Below are 19,302 nucleotides of genomic sequence, written 5' to 3'. Positions count from 1 at the left end.
TAATGGTTTTTGGTGCAATTCTGAGGCTAGGAATGAGATTTATATTGAATCCTGGGGATGAGGTAATTTTATATAGATACATACACAAGTCTTTTACCCAATATAAATGTGAAGAAATTATTTGGGTTTGTGAAGGTAATAAATCAATCAAGTATAGGTCATACTATTTCCATTTTATACAATCCTATCCTTCAAAAATAACAAGTTTTTCTTCTTTAAAAGTCCTTTATCTCAGACTGTCCAGTTGTTTTGTGGCTAGCTTTGTTGGATTAAGGACTCATTTTAAAAGGGCACTGCTGGGAAACTGACTTAACATAGACAAGCAGTTCATTATTTAATTGCTTTTAGAAAGAGTTCCTGGGAAACACAGATAAATATGAATGTTTGACCATGATCCTAGAGTTCCAGAATTCATGTGAGACTTTAAAGACCCTCTAGTTCAGAATCCAATGCCTGCCATTCTTCACTTGTAAAATATTGACATGGTTTCTTGGTTTTTTTTTCTTCTTATTTCGTTCTACAGTCAGAAAATGAACGCAATTACCACATTTTTTATCAGCTTTGTGCCTCAGCGCTGCAGCCTGAATTTAAACACCTTAAATTGGGTATGTCATAGTAAATAGAAGTATCTCTGCAATTTCAGAATTTTAAGTCAGTTTTTCTGATATGACAGTAACATAGAGGTTCTCCAAACTTTTTTTTTTTTAAACAGAAGAGGCTCTACTTTTCATTTTTTGAATTCCTAAGATCACTGGAGTTTGAGGGGTGAGGGGAAGGGTTGATATTGAAGTCTCTGGGACAGTGGCCATGGGTCTGATGATTGCTATCAGAGTATACAAAGAAGGGCCCCTGAGTGTCTGCTAGCTTATTGATTGCTCCCCTTGGGATTCAAAATTAGTCAATTGTGAGTCCAGAAGTAATGTCTTGTTTATGAAATGTCTTCTAGCAGTAGATTTTCCATATAACTAAAGTTTATCCCATTAATCATCAAAACTTTTTTTTAATAGAGCTTTTTTATACTTTTTAAAAAATATGTTACATACTTCCCTGCCTTCTTAAATTTTCCTTGCTGACTCAGAGTTACTATTCTGATCATTTGTTATATCATAATCCAAGAGAGTTGAGATATGTAGGAATGACAGCCATTTTATAAAATGGCCTATTATGCTTTTTTACTCTTCTTTCTTCCTCCCTGTTGTCACATCGATTCCACCACTCAAGAATTCCTTCACCCCACCTTTTGTTCTTTGTCTGCTTTAATATAAGAAGAATTGCAAATTTCTGGAGGTCCAAAAAAACAAAGTTTATTGTATTATCTGTAACATGCTGCACACAATTCAATTTAACAAGCATTTATTAAGTATCTACTGTACGCCACACACTGTGCTGGGGCTAAAGAGATAAAACAAAAGTAATCCCTTGGTTTTAAGGAGTTTATATTTTACTGACATGTGTGAGAGATATTTAAATAGGCAAGCAGATTATTTAATGTAATTAGATTTTAATCTACTTCTGTGAATGTAATTAGATTTTAGTCTGCTTCTATGGTGCATCAAAATAGCCCTGGTCAAAAAATTTTCTTCCTTCTAAAAGGCTTTTTCATCCCACTTCTGGGTTCTTATATTTGTGTCAGTTAGCTGCTACTTCTGGGATGCCAGATAATTATGCATGAGTGACAGTAATTTTCAGGATCTCAGAGAGTTAATGAGGCTGGAATTGACCTAGCGCAGTGCCAAGCATACATGATGCAGGCAACAAAATACTGATTGAATGAATGAACCAACCTCAAGTTCATGAATATAGTAACTTTTACCTTTCTCTTTTAGTGAGTGCAGAAGAGTTTAATTACACAAGAATGGGAGGGAATATTATCATTGAAGGAGTGAATGACAGAGCAGACATGATAGAGACTCAGAAGACTTTCAAATTGCTGGGTGAGTGAAGAGACTACACGTCGGGTTATTTTATCACACTAAAAAAGTGCAGAAATTTCAAACTAATATTCATTTTATAATTAACAGTTCCTAAACTATTCTGGAAAATCCCATTATAAGTGAACCAAAGTAGGGATCAATTCCTATTTTCCATTACCTCCCTATCACATTTTTGCCCTCCATTTCTTTCTTCCTTTTAATTTGTCACAGTGAAGGGATATGGTGGTGTTATACCTCAGCTTATTCTTAGACTTTAAATCAAATAGTGATTCCCCAGCTGTGTGCAGTTCATATCACTCAATACCAGAGGTTATTCACGGATAACCATCAAGATTTCTCCAACTCTCATAGAGCTGGCTGCCCCTCTGCCTTTAAGTTCTTCCCTTTTATGGCTAGCACCATTCATTTTGTTAATCTGATTTTTTCCGTTCAGATTAAGGCTCATATGTCTCTTTCCTACAACGAATGATAGTCATTCCCTCATTCATGATTATATTCAGGTCCTTAATCATACTATTAGAAGCAAAAAGAAAAACTACAACAATGTACCTATTGCAAGCATCTTTCAATATCCACAATCTCCCTGAGATTAAAGACCAAATCTCTTTCATCAAGGAAGTCAAAACTCAGGAGTTTTACTTCCTCCATTTAACCAATCCTCTAGTGCTAATAAGGTCTCCTGTCTAGGGTTTTCCTACTCAGAATGCAGTCTTGGAAAACACAACTAGTGAAGACAACTTCAGTATTTGAGGTTTTTCTATTTGTTTTTCTCAAGACAAGTCAGGCTGGTTCTCACCAACTGAACTGAGCACCAATTTCCTCATCCAATCCCCAGATCTTCTTGTGTACCTAATTGTATGTTTATTTATTTCTTTGCCTTCATTTATGCCAGAAGTGTCATACAAAGGGCGTTTCAACAACATATAAATGGGCTAATTTTCTTAGCTGCATCTGAGTTGCTGGAGGGGAATAGCACTCTGGTTTCCCTACACTCCTCTTTCCCCAAGTCTCTCTCTTCTCTCCCTCTCTCCTTTCTCCCTCTCCTCCCCTCCCCCCCCCCCTCTCTCTCTCTCACACACACACACACACACACACACACACACACACACACACACATTTTCAGGTCCTCCTTGGAAATCACCCTTGGCTCTTTCTGCATTTGTCTCTAAGGTATGTTTTATAAACATTCCTTAAAGGCTCACTCTGCAGACCATGTGGATAACACAGTTTAAACATTTTAAAGTGCTTTCTATATGCAAAGGTATTGTGCTAGGGATACAAAGATAAACTTTGTTATCAGTATTCCTGTAATACTATGGAATGGGGAGGGACAAATATATAAATATTTGTGGTACAAGGAATAAGTGAGAGAAGTGTGAAGAAAAGCTCCAAAAAACACACTCTGAGAACTTTGAGAAGGGAGAAATAATTTTCACCGAGGAGTATGTGAATAGATCAAGTCAGAGACCAACATTCTATCAGATATGCAGAGGCTAGCAAAAGAAATCCTTGCATTAGCCATGTCCAAAAATGTATGTCTTATTCTGCACTTTCATAAATGGCATGTTTCATCACTAACACTTTGGAATTGTGGTTCTCATAATATTGTCAGAGTTCTTGAATCTTTCAAAATTGTTGGTTTTTTCTTTGTTTGTTTTGGATAATATTATAGAGATTGTTCTCCCGATTTATATATCTTTCCCAATTTGTCTGAAACCATAACTTTTGTCGTTTCTGACAACTCAATATTCCATTATGTCAATATATCTAACATTCTTTATCTGATAGATACCGCTTTAGTTTCTTTTTTTTTTTGTCATCACAAAAGGAACTGCCATAAATATCTTTTTACATATAAATCCTGTCTTCTTAAAAAACAAACTTTATCATGATGCCTTTTTCTTTTTCTTTTATAAATCATATTATATATATATATATGTCACATATCAATATATATTATATATCATTTCTGAAAATGTCTCCATTCTACCCCCTGCCCCAAAATGAATCTTCTTTCATAACAAAGAAAAATAATTAATTAAAAACAACCAATAGAGGGACCACATTCAGATATGGTATACAATATTCTGCCCTGGGGATCATCTGCTTTTTTGTCAAAAGAGAGGAAGTACTTTTCATCATCTACTTTCTAGTGATTTAGTAATTTTCAGTTAATTCAAGGTTAGACTTCCTTTTAGTAACCTTTTCATTTCCATTATCATAATATTTGAGTATCTTTTCTTTCTGGTTTTGCTTATTAAACTCTGCATTGGTTCAAATACATTTTAACCATGTTTCTCTGAATTCCTTTTATCTGTTATTTCTTACTAAACAATAATAGTCCATTACAATGGTGTACCACATTTTGATGTCTTTTCCCAGTTGATGGCCACCTTGTTTATTTCTAGTTCATTGCCACCATGAAAAATCCTGCTTAATGATTACTTACTCTTGACAAAATTAAAGGTATTATGAGTTCATCCAGATCTTGATGTTTTGAGTTTTAGTGTGACAAATTACAGTTAATTTCTAATTTGGGATTGGGATTCTGGGATCCCAGGAAATTGCACTTGCCTGACAAGCCTCTTATTACATTCCTCCAGTATCTCTCATGGAGACTTCTCATTGACTACCTTCCTGGCAATAAAGACCCTCCCAGGATCTTGTTCTTCAGCACTTATTCATGTGTGCCCAATGTTATACACTGGACATGTTGCTGAAAATATGCATTTAAATAATGTTTCTATAACTCTAATGATGTGTTAAAATCCCCAGACTGAGATTTGCTGTGTTTAAAAAGATCTTGTGGTCCATCACCTAGCATTTATTGATGTGCTTGGTGTAGTGCTGAATGCTGGAGATGGAAAGGCAAAGGTAGTCCCTGCCCTTAAGGAGACACAACATGTAAACAACTACAAACAAACAAACAAGCTATATACAGAATAGATAGGAGATAATCTCAGAGGGAAGGCATAAGACTGTAATACTAAAAATGGCTTCTTGCAGAAGGTGGGGACGCTAGCTGAGACTTGAAGGAATCCAGAAAAGGTAGAAGTGAGAATAAGGAGAGATACAGTTCTAGGCCTGGGGGTCAGCCAGTGACATTGCTTGGAATTGGGAAATGAAATGTGTCTTTGTATCATGGAGGATACAGCCGTGCTAGGTAAGGCATACTGAGACTTGGAAAGGTGAAAAAGGGCCAGGTTATGGGAGAGCTTTAAAAGCTAATGAGAGGATTATTATTGAGCCAGGGGACAACAGTTTAGTACTAGTGTTTGTGGAATGAGAGGGTGACATGGATCAGACATGCTTCAGGAAGATCAATTTTCCAACCTGGTGGAGGGTGGGCTGCCATGTGGAGAGATTTTAAATAGGGAGACCAACCAGCATCCACTTCAGTAGTGTTGGAGTAAAATGAGGAGGATCTGCAGCAGGGTGTGGGAATGTTTGAGGAGAGAAGGGGGGTTTCTACAAGAGATATAATGAAGATAGAAACAGCAGGACTTGGCAATTGATTGAAGAATGGAGGGTGGAAAGGGGCAAGAAGTCATGAATGATGCCCAGGTGGTGAGTCTGAGGGTATCCTCCATTGTAATACGGAAGTTAGTGAGAGGGAAAAAGCCCGGGAGTGGGAAAATAGTGAGTTCGGTTTTGGATGTTGAATGTAAGATGTCTATAGGACATCAATAGGCACTTGAAGATGCACAGTTGAAAATCAAGAAAGGATAGATCTGGAAAAAAGTTATTTGTCTTTTTCATGTTATATTTTCATATACTGGATTTACTGAAAGAATAGGATATAGCATAAAAATCATCATGTGCACTCCATTTCCCTCCTCTTTCAATATCTGTAGTAGTTTATCTTTTGAATCTTAAAGAAGATATCAAATTATCAACCCAAATTTGTGATGATTTAAATAGAACTTGTCAATTGCCTTCCCCTTTTCCCTTATAACTCTTCTTTTCTTCTTCTGTCCCTTTTTTCTTTCCTTTCTTCCTTTCTTTCTCTCTTTTCCCTCTTTCTCCTCTTTTCTCTTTTCTTTCCTTCCCTACCTTCTTTTCTTTCTTTTTCTTTCTTCTCTCTCTCCCTCCTTCCTTCCCTTCATCTTTTCCTTCTTCCTTCTTTTTCTTCCTTTCTCTCTTCCTTTCTTTCTTCCTTTTTCCCTTCTGAATGAGATGAGGTGAGATCTTTCAAGACAGTTGTGAAAATCGAGTAAGGCTTCATCTACTTCAGAGTTTGAGTAGGCCTGAAGGACTTTGAGGATTGAGTCAAGAGCATAATTGAGTCCCCTTCCTGCTATCCTCCCATGACACAATTTCCTCCCTATTTCAGTTAAATATGGGCAACTATGTACTTATTGGTCAAGTTGGATTTCTTGGGTAGATCTCGTGTTTAGAATGTAAGACTCTCAGCTAATGAGGATGAGGGTCAGTGGTGGGAGGGGGGTGTTTTACATTAGGGATTAAAGGTGCTGTCCTGCCCACAGGAGGTGCTTCCTCTCTTCGATTGTCTGCTCAAGGAATGGGACGCCCTTCTCATGTGAATGTACAATAAACTTTGCTTTATTCTAGAGATCTCTCCAGCTTTTTTATTAAATGGTGACCCCTCACCATTTCTGTACCACATACTTCCTTTCTCTCTCCCTCCTTTCCTTTCTCCCTCCCTTCTTTCCTTTCTCTCTCCCTTCCTCTCCTTCTTCCTTCCTTTTTTTCCTTCCTTCCTTCCTCCCACCCTCACTCCCTCCTTCTCTTCCTTCCTATTCATCTCCCAATCTTATCCAGGCTTGAAGTACAGTGATTATTCACAGGTTTGACCCTGCTGCTGAGGAAATTGGGGGAATGCTCATCAACTGGATGGCTGAACAAGGGGTAGCATATGGCTATGATGAGCACTGTTGTGCTGTAATAAATGACAAGGGGGATGGTTTCATAAAAACATGGCAAAATTTCTATGAACTGATGCACATTGAAGTGAGAAGAACCAATAAATCTTTGTGCATAGTAACAGTAATGTTGTAATAATGATCAACTGTGAAAGACTCTGATCCAAGACAATTCCAATGGACTCATGATGAAAAAATGCTGAATTCTGAGTATAAAAAGAAAAGAATGTAAAATAATAAATTAAAAGGTTAAAAAACCAAGTGCTTGTTGATTCACCAATTGACTAGAAATTAACAAAAATTTCACTTGATAAACATTTTAAATACCTATAATGGGCCCAAGAATGTGTTATGAGATTCAAAGTGATACAAAGAAGAAAGTACAACAGTCCCTGACTTCGAGACGTTTACATTCTGATGGGGGCAGGAGACAACACATAACATGTGTAGGTAGCTGTATCCAAGAAACCTTTAAAACAATAAGTACTTTTGTTTTCACTTTGGGCAAATCATTTAACATCTATTTCTCAGGTAATCCTTAAAGATTGTATAGGGTAGACCCGTTCCTAATCTGCATTAGCAAACAATTTTGTCTATACTCGGATTTCTGGATCTCTGGATTTTATTCTTAAAAATTAAGAATTCCCAAGAGCTTATATTTATGTGGTTATATTTGTCCATCTTTGGGGTATTAGAAATTAAAAGTGATAATTTTTTTTAAAATACTAGTTCCTTAAAGATAAACCCATTTCACGTTATCATGAATAGCATTTTAAAGTAGGAAAAAGCTACTTATTTTCCAAAATAAAAATAATTATTGAAAAGAGTGGCATTATTTTACATATCCTTACAAATCTCTTTTAATACGTTTTCCCTAATAGAAGAGATTTTCATATTTGCTCCTGCAGTCAATCTGTTGTGATATAGTGTTTTGGTTGAAGTATATAAAAAAAAATCTGGCCTCATACAGATGTGTAGTTGGGAAGAATATATTAATAAGGTAAATGGCATAATATAGCTTTGACCTCACAGACCCTGAAAGGTTCTCAGGCACTCCAGGGATCTGTGAAGCACATGTTAAGAGATGTTGGTGTATACCAATTTAATTGCAAGAAAAGCTTTTTTTTAAAATGTGTTATTTCATGATGATTGCTTTGCTCATTCTCTGACTGCTACAAGGAGATAGTAAATGGGTTTGCCTGTTGATGTGATTGATGTCATCTGTCTGCAGGCTTATTTCTACCTACTGGTTGAAATCTTCCTTTTCTTTTGCTTTCTATCTTTGCTCCAGGGATGCTTCCTTTCATTCACATTGTAATCAACCAGGAGAAAGCGGAGTAAGCAGGAGTCTGATAAAAATCTATTGCTCTTTGTAGGCCTCCTCTGGCTGGCTTCAAGTTTCTTTTTATCCTTTCACTGATAATTGTCACTGATAATACCTTTACTCTTGAGGAAGAAGACCCTGGAATTTAGCTTTAAGTTACTATATTATAATGGGATTCTTTGGCTCTCATGGTAGCTTGGCTTAAGTTTAAATCAACATTGCTTTTCACAAACTCTCTTTTTCAAGGGAATAACAAAACTGACTGAGGATTTGAAATCTTTCTCTTATACTACAGAAGTATTATTGTGAATTTGTTGGTCCCAGGGCTTTTTGTTTGTTGTTTTCTTTGCTTTACTTTGTTTTTACAAACAAAATGGCCCATCTAGTTAAATATCATATCCCTAATAGGCGTTCTGTCCGTGCTCCATTTTGTCTGGGTTTTTTTGTAACAGTCCTGGGAGTGGGGCTGGAATTGTGTAACTGAGGAAATTGAGAGGCACAAAAGACTTATTTGGCCCTGAGTCAGCCTGCAGTTAGTGGTGGAGCAGGAAGAAAGGTTCTCAGCCTTGAATTTCCAGCTTATTGTCCATCTCTTAGTCACACTGAATGCCATTCATTGTGTTAACAAATTCGGGGTTTATTTTGGGCACCAGTGCCAATTGTTCTCATGAAGAATTGGTATTCTCCTGAAAGGGGACAATGGAAGGGAACAAGGATTAAACAGCCACTATGTACCAAGCGCCAAGCTCAGGGCTTTACAAATATTATCTCATTTTATCTTCATTAGGACCCTGAGAGGTAGGGTATAAGATGATTCCAATTTTACAGCTGAGGAAAATAAGCTCATAAGCATAGGGGATCACCTGTATTTTATGTATTCATAGAGGAAAAAACCGAGGCAAAATTAAGTGACTTGTCTAGGATCTCAGCTAAGTGTCTGAGACTGGATCTGAACTTTGTTCTTCACTGCAAACTGCACACTGTCCACAGCCTTACTTAGCTGCTCTAGGACAGTAATTATCTGGACCTACTTAAAAATAAAATCGTTTTTTCAATAGAAGCCCTATCTCATCAGTGCAGGTATTTCCTCCAAGTGTTATAAATTATAATCCATGGATATCTTGACTTCCTATGTGATAGTTGTCTTCTTGTTCAGTCCCCTAGAGAATCTACCCAGTGCTCTGGAGGCCTTTCTCTAGGACAGGGTGGAGAACCTTTTTTCTGCCAAGGGCTATTTGGATAGTTATAACATTATTTTCAGATCATGCAAAATTATCAATTTATGGAACTCTAGGAGTAGGAGGCTATTGTACCTCGCTTTCAGCTCATCATCACTTGTGGTTACCTCAAAAAATTCTAAGGACTTTAGATGGCCTGTAGCAATGTGCAGGTCACAGACTTGAGCAATGAGAATCCTCGGCTTGTTCCCTACCTGCCCTAGGATTACATAATTTCATGAATACCTAAAGCATAGCAAATTGACCCATTGCTTTTGCTATATGATTGATCCACTTCCTTTTCTAATCATACATTTCCTAATGGCATTCCTTGTGCCAGTTCTTGAGTCCAAGGAATTGGTAATATGCTGCTGCCCACTTAGACCTGATCTTCATCTTGCCATTTCCATTTGGAGCACCCCGTGAGTGACTCAAAACAGATTATCCCAACAGTTCACATTTAAAAAGAAAAAAAAAAAGCTAGGATTAAAAGATGCCCACCGATGACCTGTAGTTGGATGAGAAATCCATTGAGTTAATCTAGCATTCACATATCTTGTACAGCTCTGAAGATCCGATGGTGAGATGGGCTTCTTTTTGAATAGAGACAAGAGAAAACAAGCAGAATCACATATGGTAAACTACAGAACTTTCCGTGATCCTAACTTGCCTCTTCACACACATAATAAAATTTCTTTTTGACATTAACATTCACTTGGTGATGCTATTTTACTGTAAAGCATGAAATGTTGCATTCTTCAAAAATATATGAAAAATAAACTAATAAGTATGTATTTTAAAGTCAAGGCAATTTCAAGCCTTAATAGCTTAATTTTTCATAAATACATTTATGTATACATTTCTTTAAATATATTATGCTATATTATATTAAAGCATGTCACACATATATATATTTATGTGCTTAGATTTTTGTTTTTAATAAAGGGTGTTAGATTCAGGGGAAAATATTCTTTAATGCAGAAAAAAGTTTTTTAATGCTTTGAAATCACCAAAGCACTTAGGTCAAGGATTAAAAAAGCAGTCTTTTATGTGGCTTTTTTTTTTTCATAAATGAAGGCACTGTTGAACATATCCACCAAATGTTTTACAGTACTTTCTCTAATGTTCTCCTCCAATCCCTCCTCCTGGTGTGGAGCTGATCCTAACTTCATGAATGATGCTTGAATGGTGTTTGATCTCTGAAAGATCTTAATAATTTCCATCACTAACAAAACCTTGCTCTCCTACCACAGACAAGTCATTTAACCTATTCTCAAAGACTGTAAATTGCAGTTTGGAGAACATTCTTCATTGGTGGAGAATTTCCATTTTGGGAAAATAACCACATCAGAAAAATCATAGATCCAAACAAAATTTTTAAATATAAATTCCTAAAATCTAAACAAAGGGCAACTTGGTGTGCAATAAACAGAGCTCTGGGCCCAGAGTCAGGAAGATTCAAGTTCAAATACAGCTTCAGATACTATGCAACTCTGAGCAAATCACTTAATCCTTTTTGCCTCCATTTCTCATCTGTAAAATGATCTGGCAAAGAAGAAACAAATCACTCCCCCCAAAAAAACCTCGAATGAGATCACAAAGAGTTGGACATGACTGAAATGACTGACCAAAAATAACCCAAAGTGCAAATTCTATGGTTAAGGACCCAGTGACCGTCTGAATGTTCATCATTTGACACATTTCTGTTTGGCCACATCAATTCATGAAACCATCCCATAAGGTCTGGAGGGGTTGTGATAGGTCAGTAAAGCAAGAACATCTGAGAAATATGATATTTTCAATGGAAGTTTTCTTTTTCTTTCATTCTCAATTAGGAGGGGGGAACATGCAGAGAGTAAACAAAGGTAGATTTTTCCTGATTTCACAAAATAAAATATCTTTTTAAAAAATTTGTGTAAGATGCTTGCTATCTGTAGGAGGGGAAGGGAAGAAAGGGAGAGAATTTGGGACTCAAAGTTTTAATAAGTGAATATTTAAAATTGTTTTATGTGCAATTAGGAAAAAATTAAAATATAGTTTTTCTTAATATGCTATGTAATGTATGCTCTTTGTTAGACTTCACTTCTATGGATGCCCCTGAAAAATACAGATAAGAATCTGGATGAGTTTAGCTGTTTCTGTGCTATTGTAATCTGTACTGCTTAGGCAAGGACTGACTCTTCTGCCCCTGGGAATGTCTGACCTCTCTCTGAAGCCAGTAATCCTGAGCTGATGATTATCCAGTGGGCTGAGAATAAGATCTTGACATGGTAACTTATTTCCAACTGTTCCTGCTTCACTGCTGTGTCACATGTTATCTGGGATAGAAAAATGGGTCAGTTTTCATTCTTTTTCAACTATGAAATGTGCCATGGTCCCCCATAATTGATTTGGTTTATGGAAAACTAACTAGAGAAAAGGGTGAATTAGATTTCCTTTCTGGACCCGTTAAAATTTTTGAGAATTCCATTTGGACCAGGAATACTCCATTACTCTGAAGTTATTGGATTGTCCTAGAAGAGTTAATTCTTTCTACTCCCTTCTTCCTCCCAATCCAACCATGTGGGTCTTCCTTACTCATGGGCAGTGATTTAAGTGCCGAGGAGAAGAGAACCTAGTATTTCTGATTTTTGGTTCTTTTTTTTTTCAGGTCTGAAGGAGGATTTTCAAATGGATGTATTTAGGATCCTGGCTGCCATACTTCATCTTGGCAATGTGCAGATCACAGCCGTGAGCAATGAGAGATCCTCAGTCAGCGTGAGAAATTTGTTAAAAAGTTGCATATTAGCTTTTCTTTTTCTGCTGTATGCATGCTGAGCCCAATTAGCCTTTTATGTTGTCTTCAAACAAGTTTTTCAGTGCACTTTTATAGAAATCAAAAGTTGAATCTATTTAAGAAAGTGGTTTAACAGGAATTAGATGGTGGAAAAAATAAATATGTGGTGGTTGTAGTGGATAAAGCACTGGGCTTTAGAAAGACTTATCTTCATGAGTTTAAATCTGCTCTAAACAAAACAGTTCACATACTGTTATATTATATACTGGATATATATTATATTCTCAGAAAAGATGCTGGGACCCAGAATGCCTTTCTCTGATTACTTAATCATTTCTACATATCCTTATCTTTTTGGCCACTGCAATAGTGCTAAAAGAATAGCATTTCAACTTCCCATTCTTCCTTCTCATGCCAGTTCATGTCATCCTCAAATTTTTCTTTTTCCCCTTGTACCTTTTATTGCCAGTCCTACTTCTTTCTTTCTTTGACTGACTAGTAGAAAAATAATTGAGGGAAAAAGGAAATCAGAGAAGAAGAAGTAATATATGATGAAGAAAGGAGAAATGTTTGAAGAATGAGCTCAGATATGGGTTATAGCATTTAACCTCTGTGGGCTCTGCCTTTTTTGGTAAAGAATATTTTTGTTTTGTCTTTTTTCTTAATTATATGTGAAAAAATTTACTTTTTTATCTTTTTTAAGTTCCAAATTCATTTATCCCCTTCCCCCTCCTTGAGAAGATGAATACTTTGATATAAATTATACATATGTAGTATATTTTCATTTTAATATTATTTTATTTTTCCAATTACATGTAAAGTTTTCAACATTCTTTTTTGTCAGATTTTGAGTTCTAATTTTTTTCCTCCTCCCTTCCTTACCTCACCCTCTTCAAGATAACAAGCAAGGTGATAATACAATCATTTTTAATATATTTCCATATTAGTCATATTGAGAAAGAAAAGTCAGAACAGAAAGCAAAAATCACCAGAAAGAAAAAAAACAAAAGAAAAAGGTGAAATTACTATGCCTCAATCCTCATTCAGCCTCCACAGTTCTTTCTCTGGATGCACATGGCATTTTGGATCACCGTATTGCTGAGAAAGAGCTAAGTTTATCATAGCCTATTATCACATAATCTTGTTGTTACTGTGTACAATGTTCTCTTGGTTCTGTTCATTTCATTCAGCATCAATTCATGTAAATCTTTCCAGGATTTTCTGAAATCAGCCTGCTCATCAATTCCTATAAAACAGTAGTATTCCATTACATCCATGCACCATAACTTATTCAGCCATTCCCCAATTGATGGCCATCTCTTCACACTTTCCAATTTCTTGCTTCCACAAAAAGAGCTGCTACAAGCATTTTTGCATGTGTGGGTCCTTTTCTCTCTTATGATCTCTTTGGAATATAGACCTAAGAATTGTATTGCTGGACAGAGCATGTACAGCTTTATAGCCCTTTGGATGTAATTCTAAAATAGCTGGATCAGTTTACAACTCCACTAACAATGCAATGATGACTCTAGGGGCTCTTCTAACTTCAATTCCCTGTATTTTGGGAGAGCAATGAGACAGGTGGCCAAATCAAGCAAATATTTTCATATAATTTTATTTTTTCCATTTACAGGAAGATGACAGACATCTGAACATATTTTGTGAGCTCTTAGATGTGGACAGTAGCAGAGTTGCTCAATGGCTATGTAACCGTAAAATCATCACCACCTCAGAGACTGTAATAAAACCCATGACTAGACTTCAATCTCTAAATGCCAGGGACGCCCTCGCCAAAAAGATTTATTCTCATCTATTTGACTTCATCGTGGAAAGGATTAACAGAGCATTGCAGTTTTCGGGCAAGAAACATACTTTCATTGGGGTTTTGGATATTTATGGGTAAGATAATTCTCAGGGATCCAAATCTTCCTGAATTAAGTATCTAGGTACTTATTTGTTTCAGAGAATTCTTCTTTGTTTTCTGTTCATTCATAATGATCATAGGATTGTGGAATTAGAAGCAGAAATTTATCTAGTCCAGCAATTCTAAAACTATTTTTATCTTAGGACTTCTTTACACTCTTATAAAGTATTGAGAATCCTCAGAGTTTTTGTTTATGGGGGTTACATCTCTTGATATTTACCATAATAGAAATTAAAACATTATTGAGTAATGGTAATATATGTGTAATACAGATCATTTTTATGTGTAAATGGTTTTGACCCCTTCAATATGTCTCTGCAACTACCAGGAAACCTTGAAATATATTTTAGGAATCTCTGATCTAGCCCAAATGCATTTGGATGAATAACTGAATTACATCGTGGTTTATTTGCCCACAGTCACATAGTAAAGGGTAGAGTCAGGTTGCTAGTCCAGGTCCTCTGATTCCAAACATAGTGTTCTTTCCACTATATCATGTTGCTTGTTTATACATGTATGATTTTACAATGTAGTTTACTATGTAAGAGGAAACTTTCTCATGCCTGGACTCTGCTCAGTTGTTTAATGCAAAGTATTCTTCATTGTTGGCTTTCTCTAGGACAGATAGTTGGGCTGTTACCAGGGCAGGCAATTAAATCTTCCAGAGATTAGAGGTCATGTGTTTGGGTAGTGATTTATCCTCTTCTCTCCCTCAACCCAGTTTTGCAAATCACATGTCTGATTTTGGCCAAAATATGTTAGCTTAGCCATGGATGAGAACAAAAACAAGGCAGATAGAGTACAGGAAACTTTTTTCTAGTTTGTCTTTATGATTTAATTTTTAAAAATCTAGTCCTATTAACTTTCTTTTTCTTTTTCCCCAATGGGAACTAAACAGGAGAGAGGGGATGGAAATAGTGTAGCAGAAACAAAAAAAGAAAGTAAAACAGAAAGGATCATTGAGGCAACTTTTTTTCCTAATGAAAAGAGAAAAGAAGGAATACCAGAAAGAAGGCCAGACTAGGAGGATAGCTTTGAAAAAGTACACATTGACCTTGTATATACTTAAAAAGAAAAGCAAATTATACATATTGGAGACCTACAGTTTCAGGTACAATCTTCTTTTTCTGTTGTTCTCTGTATTTTCAGAGTCATATTCTATTTGACGTCTAATATTAGAATAAAAATTTAAAAATTTACCCATATCTGCCAATCTCCTTACAAAACAAATTCTGATTTTTTTTGATGGAGGATAATCTTTATGGAATACAGTTGATGTAATTTAAGATGATTACACATGAATCTCTGCCTTATGAGCAAAGAGTGAACAAGAAATCTACAAAAAGAGATTTCCCATCTTTTTCCACATTGTGGGCAAATAGAATGAGTCAACTCTCAACCAGAGACAGGGTTTTCCTCAAGGAATCGCTATTGGATGGGGAGGGATAAGAAGGGAGCCAATCACAGGTAGAGATTCTGTTGATCACACATTCAGTCTTTTCCTCCTTCTCCAACCTACATATGCAGCTTTTTCCATATATTTAATTAGGTGCTAATTAATTCAAGACCATGCTTTAAGATAGATTTCTATGATTTGGATAAATATTGATTCATATTTAAAATAAAGAACTCTAGATGTTAGTTCAACATAAGTCCTACAATTTAAATAAATTACTTAGGCAACAAACATTTATTAAATGCCTATCATGTAACGGGCACAATGCTTAGTGTCAGGTTTATAGAAACAAAACCAGAATTGATAATGTCCCTGAACACTACATTCCATCAGCAAAAATAGTGATGCTCACGCAAGGAATAGAAAATGTATAGGAACTGAATCTGGGATTTCTTTGGTATAATGAACTTCTAAGTAAAGAAAATTTATTAAGAATCTTGATGACAAGAAGGATGTTCCCAACAGAAATAGAAACATATCTAAGAGAACTTAAACATTTTTTTTGTTTTTGCAATTGGGTTCAAGTGACTTGCCCAGGGTCACACAGCTAGGAAGTGTTAAGTATTTGAGGTCAAATTTGAACTCAGGTCCTCCTGACTTCAGGATGGCTGGTGCTCTATCCACTGTGTCACCTAACTGCCCCACAAAAGTACATTTTTTAATGAAAGAAAAATAGTCCTATATTTAACATATAAATTTGTCTAAATGAAATTGGTAGAACAAATTCCTTTGGTGCTAAGTCTATACAAATTTTTCTCATATTTTAGTTTATCCTTGATCTCATGTTGTCACATCATTGTGTACCTGACTCTACACATGTTCTTCAAAATATGGGAAAAATGAACACAGCCTTTAAGGCAAGGGGGCCTCAAAAAAAAAGAAGCCATTATCTAGTTGTATGGCTAAGGAGAAGTCATCCTACTGTGTGGACTTCAGTATTTTCATCTGAACATGGAAAACTTAGACTAACTGACCACTATGATCTCTTCTGGTCATGAAGTTCTAAGAGAAAAATTAGGATCAGTTGAGGTAGAAACTGAGGACCAACACTTGTCAAACCTTTTTTTTTTCTTTTTCTGAGGCTGGAGTTAAGTGACTTGCCCAGGGTCACACAGCTAGGAAGTGTTAAGTGTCTGAGACCAGATTTGAACTCAGGTCCTGAATTCAAGGCTGGTGCTCTATCCACTGCACCATGTAGCTCCCCTACTTGTAAGACTTTTGAATGAAGAGTATTGGATATGGAGACTCCTTGAAGATAACAGTTATATAAATTGAATTATATTATATGTTTATTTATATATTTATAATATATATGTTTTATGTGTAGCTGTAATTTTTTTACAATTTATATTCAAGAAATTCCAAAAGTCTTAGGCGAGTTTTGGATTAGTAAGGCTCAAAACTGCCTTAAAACTTTTGGGACACCCTGTATAGTTATGATGTAAATCAACTATGATTGGCCCCTTATGTGGGGATAAAAGAGTTCAAAAATGTTTCCTGCCTTAGCTTCTCAGCTGGTTCTAGGACCTCTTGGTCCCCAAAGTCTATCTGGATGCAAGTGTGGATGTGAACCAGAAACTCTAGAACCTCCTGGTCCGCAAAGTGTATCTAGATCGAGTATGGATATCTAGATAATTGGTTCCAGAACCTCCTGGATTGAGTATGGATGTGAACCAGAAACTCTAGATAACTGATTCTAGAACCTCCTGGTTCTAGTATATCTAGATTGAGTATGGATATGAACCTGACATTCTAGTTGCTTTTGTTTTTCTAATCCAGTCCGCATGATTCTTGACAGATTTGGGAATTCAGTTCAGTACCTTACCTCTCGCCCCCAAGGAATTCCATTCTGCTCAGGGACAGATCCATGCCAAACTATGACACCCCATCCTCCTTCACAAAGTGAGTCAGAACACTTAGGGACACCAGGAAATCAACTCAGCCATCCAGAATTCTACCTGATTTAGTTCCAGACCAGACTGGATCATCTAGACTGCTATCCCACAGGACAATATCAATCTCCTCCCAACTGGCATGTGTCAAACTTAAAGCCTCTGTCATGTTTGGTTTTTAAGTGAATTTGCGCAAATAGAGAACTGTCTTTCCAAGAATATCATTTAAATCTGTCATCAAGTTATTTAAAAATTCTCTTAAAATTTACATAATTTCTGAGGGAAAAAACATGTAAAAATAGAAACATCAGGCCGTATTTTAGTCCTTTCTCACTTTCATGTTTCAGCAATATGTGGCTACATGACACGATGTAGTAGAGAGTTCAGTGAACAAGCTCAAATCCTTATCAGTTGTGTGACTCTGGGCAACTCATTTTACCTCTACTAGCCTTAGTTTCTTTATCTGTAAAATGGGAATAATAACACCACCTACTTCATTGACGTCAGAGCCAAATGAGCAAACTTATGTAAAGGGTTTTGCAAACCTTAAAGTGTTGTATAAATGCTAGCTTTCATCATTGTTATCAGCAGCAGTAGCAGCATAGGATGAAGATGATTCTGGATTCTTAAGTCTAACATATGATATTAGCATAGTTTCTTGCATGTTCTACTGTGCTGAATGATCTTGTTCAGTCTCAATGACAGACTATGGCTGCTGTCTGAGAACCAACTAAGCATAGAAAGGCTCAAAACCAGTCAAGTAGCCATGAATTAGGTGATGACGTCATCTCATATGGGAACCACTATGTATGGTGGATAACAGTAGTTTTCTATTAAAACTTTTTATTTACAAGACCTATGCATGGATAATTTTTTAACATTGGCCCTTGCAAAACCTTGTGTTCCAAATTTCCCCCCCTTCCTCCCACTTCCTCCCCTAGATGGCAAGTAATCCAATATATAGACAACAAGAGTTTTAAATGTAAGTTCAGAGGTTATGGTTGAGGGCCTAGTCTTAAATGGGAAAAAAGTTATGTTATTCATTTCAATTTATTATGTATAATAAAAGTTATTCATTTCAATGTATTATATGCAATTGTGTATAATAATATTTCCTATTATTTATGATCTATTTCAGTTTTGAAACCTTTGATGTAAACAGCTTTGAACAGTTTTGTATTAATTATGCCAATGAAAAATTACAGCAACAGTTTAATCTGGTATGTAACTTTTTCTTTTTATCTTCCTAAATCTGAGTCTCAGCTTTATGCATATTTATGGAAGGGGAAAGATATATACAGTAAAGAGATAAAGCTTGCAAATTCCCCCAAGATTCCTTAGGCATCTTCTGAACTGTTTAACAAATTTCCCTTCTCAGACTTATTTATTTTTCTCCTATTGTGACCATGTGCTGAGATATTGTGCCACCTTATGGCCATGTTTAGGAACTGAGCCTTCCCAGCATCTCATTGTCTTGGAAGAAAACTTGACTAAAAATACAACCCTGGAGAATTTGGGCAGAACATCAATCTTGATCCTGCCCACTGTCACCGCCCAGGAATGAAGGGAGTACACTGGCATTTACTACCGACATCCCCCTCCCACACAAAGCACAGGAAGGTCTCTTGGAAAGGGAATTGTATTCTATTGGCAAGGTGTGGAAAACAGAAAAAAAAAAAAAAGCTTCTCGGGTTCATTTATAAGAAATGCTCTTTTTATACTCATCCTAAGCCAAAAAAGAAAGTCTGGTTTAAATCATTGGATTTTATGTCTATGTTACTACTATTGCCAAAGTAATTTTCCCTCTTTAAAAAATTCTCTATTATGTATGCTAATGAAGGAGAGAGGAAGAAGGGACAGAGAACCCAAAACAAAAAGTCATGTTGGTCCTTAATG

The 19,302-nt window shown here is 36.1% G+C and overlaps 1 protein-coding gene across 1 annotated transcript in view; it reads left to right on the top strand.

Annotated features, from left to right (window-relative positions):
* Positions 1-19,302, top strand: part of MYO5C (myosin VC) — a 128,200-nt gene that overhangs the window by 37,120 nt on the left and 71,778 nt on the right. Inside the window, exons 7-11 of the mRNA XM_074294529.1 lie at positions 524-605; positions 1,827-1,934; positions 12,009-12,115; positions 13,768-14,033; positions 18,545-18,626. Coding sequence (XP_074150630.1) covers positions 524-605; positions 1,827-1,934; positions 12,009-12,115; positions 13,768-14,033; positions 18,545-18,626 — 645 coding nt within the window. The remainder of the gene's footprint in view (positions 1-523; positions 606-1,826; positions 1,935-12,008; positions 12,116-13,767; positions 14,034-18,544; positions 18,627-19,302) is intronic.

Source organism: Sminthopsis crassicaudata, chromosome 2, assembly GCF_048593235.1.
Source record: "Sminthopsis crassicaudata isolate SCR6 chromosome 2, ASM4859323v1, whole genome shotgun sequence".
Taxonomy (NCBI): domain Eukaryota; kingdom Metazoa; phylum Chordata; class Mammalia; order Dasyuromorphia; family Dasyuridae; genus Sminthopsis; species Sminthopsis crassicaudata.
This window is presented reverse-complemented; position numbering and strand designations above follow the sequence as displayed.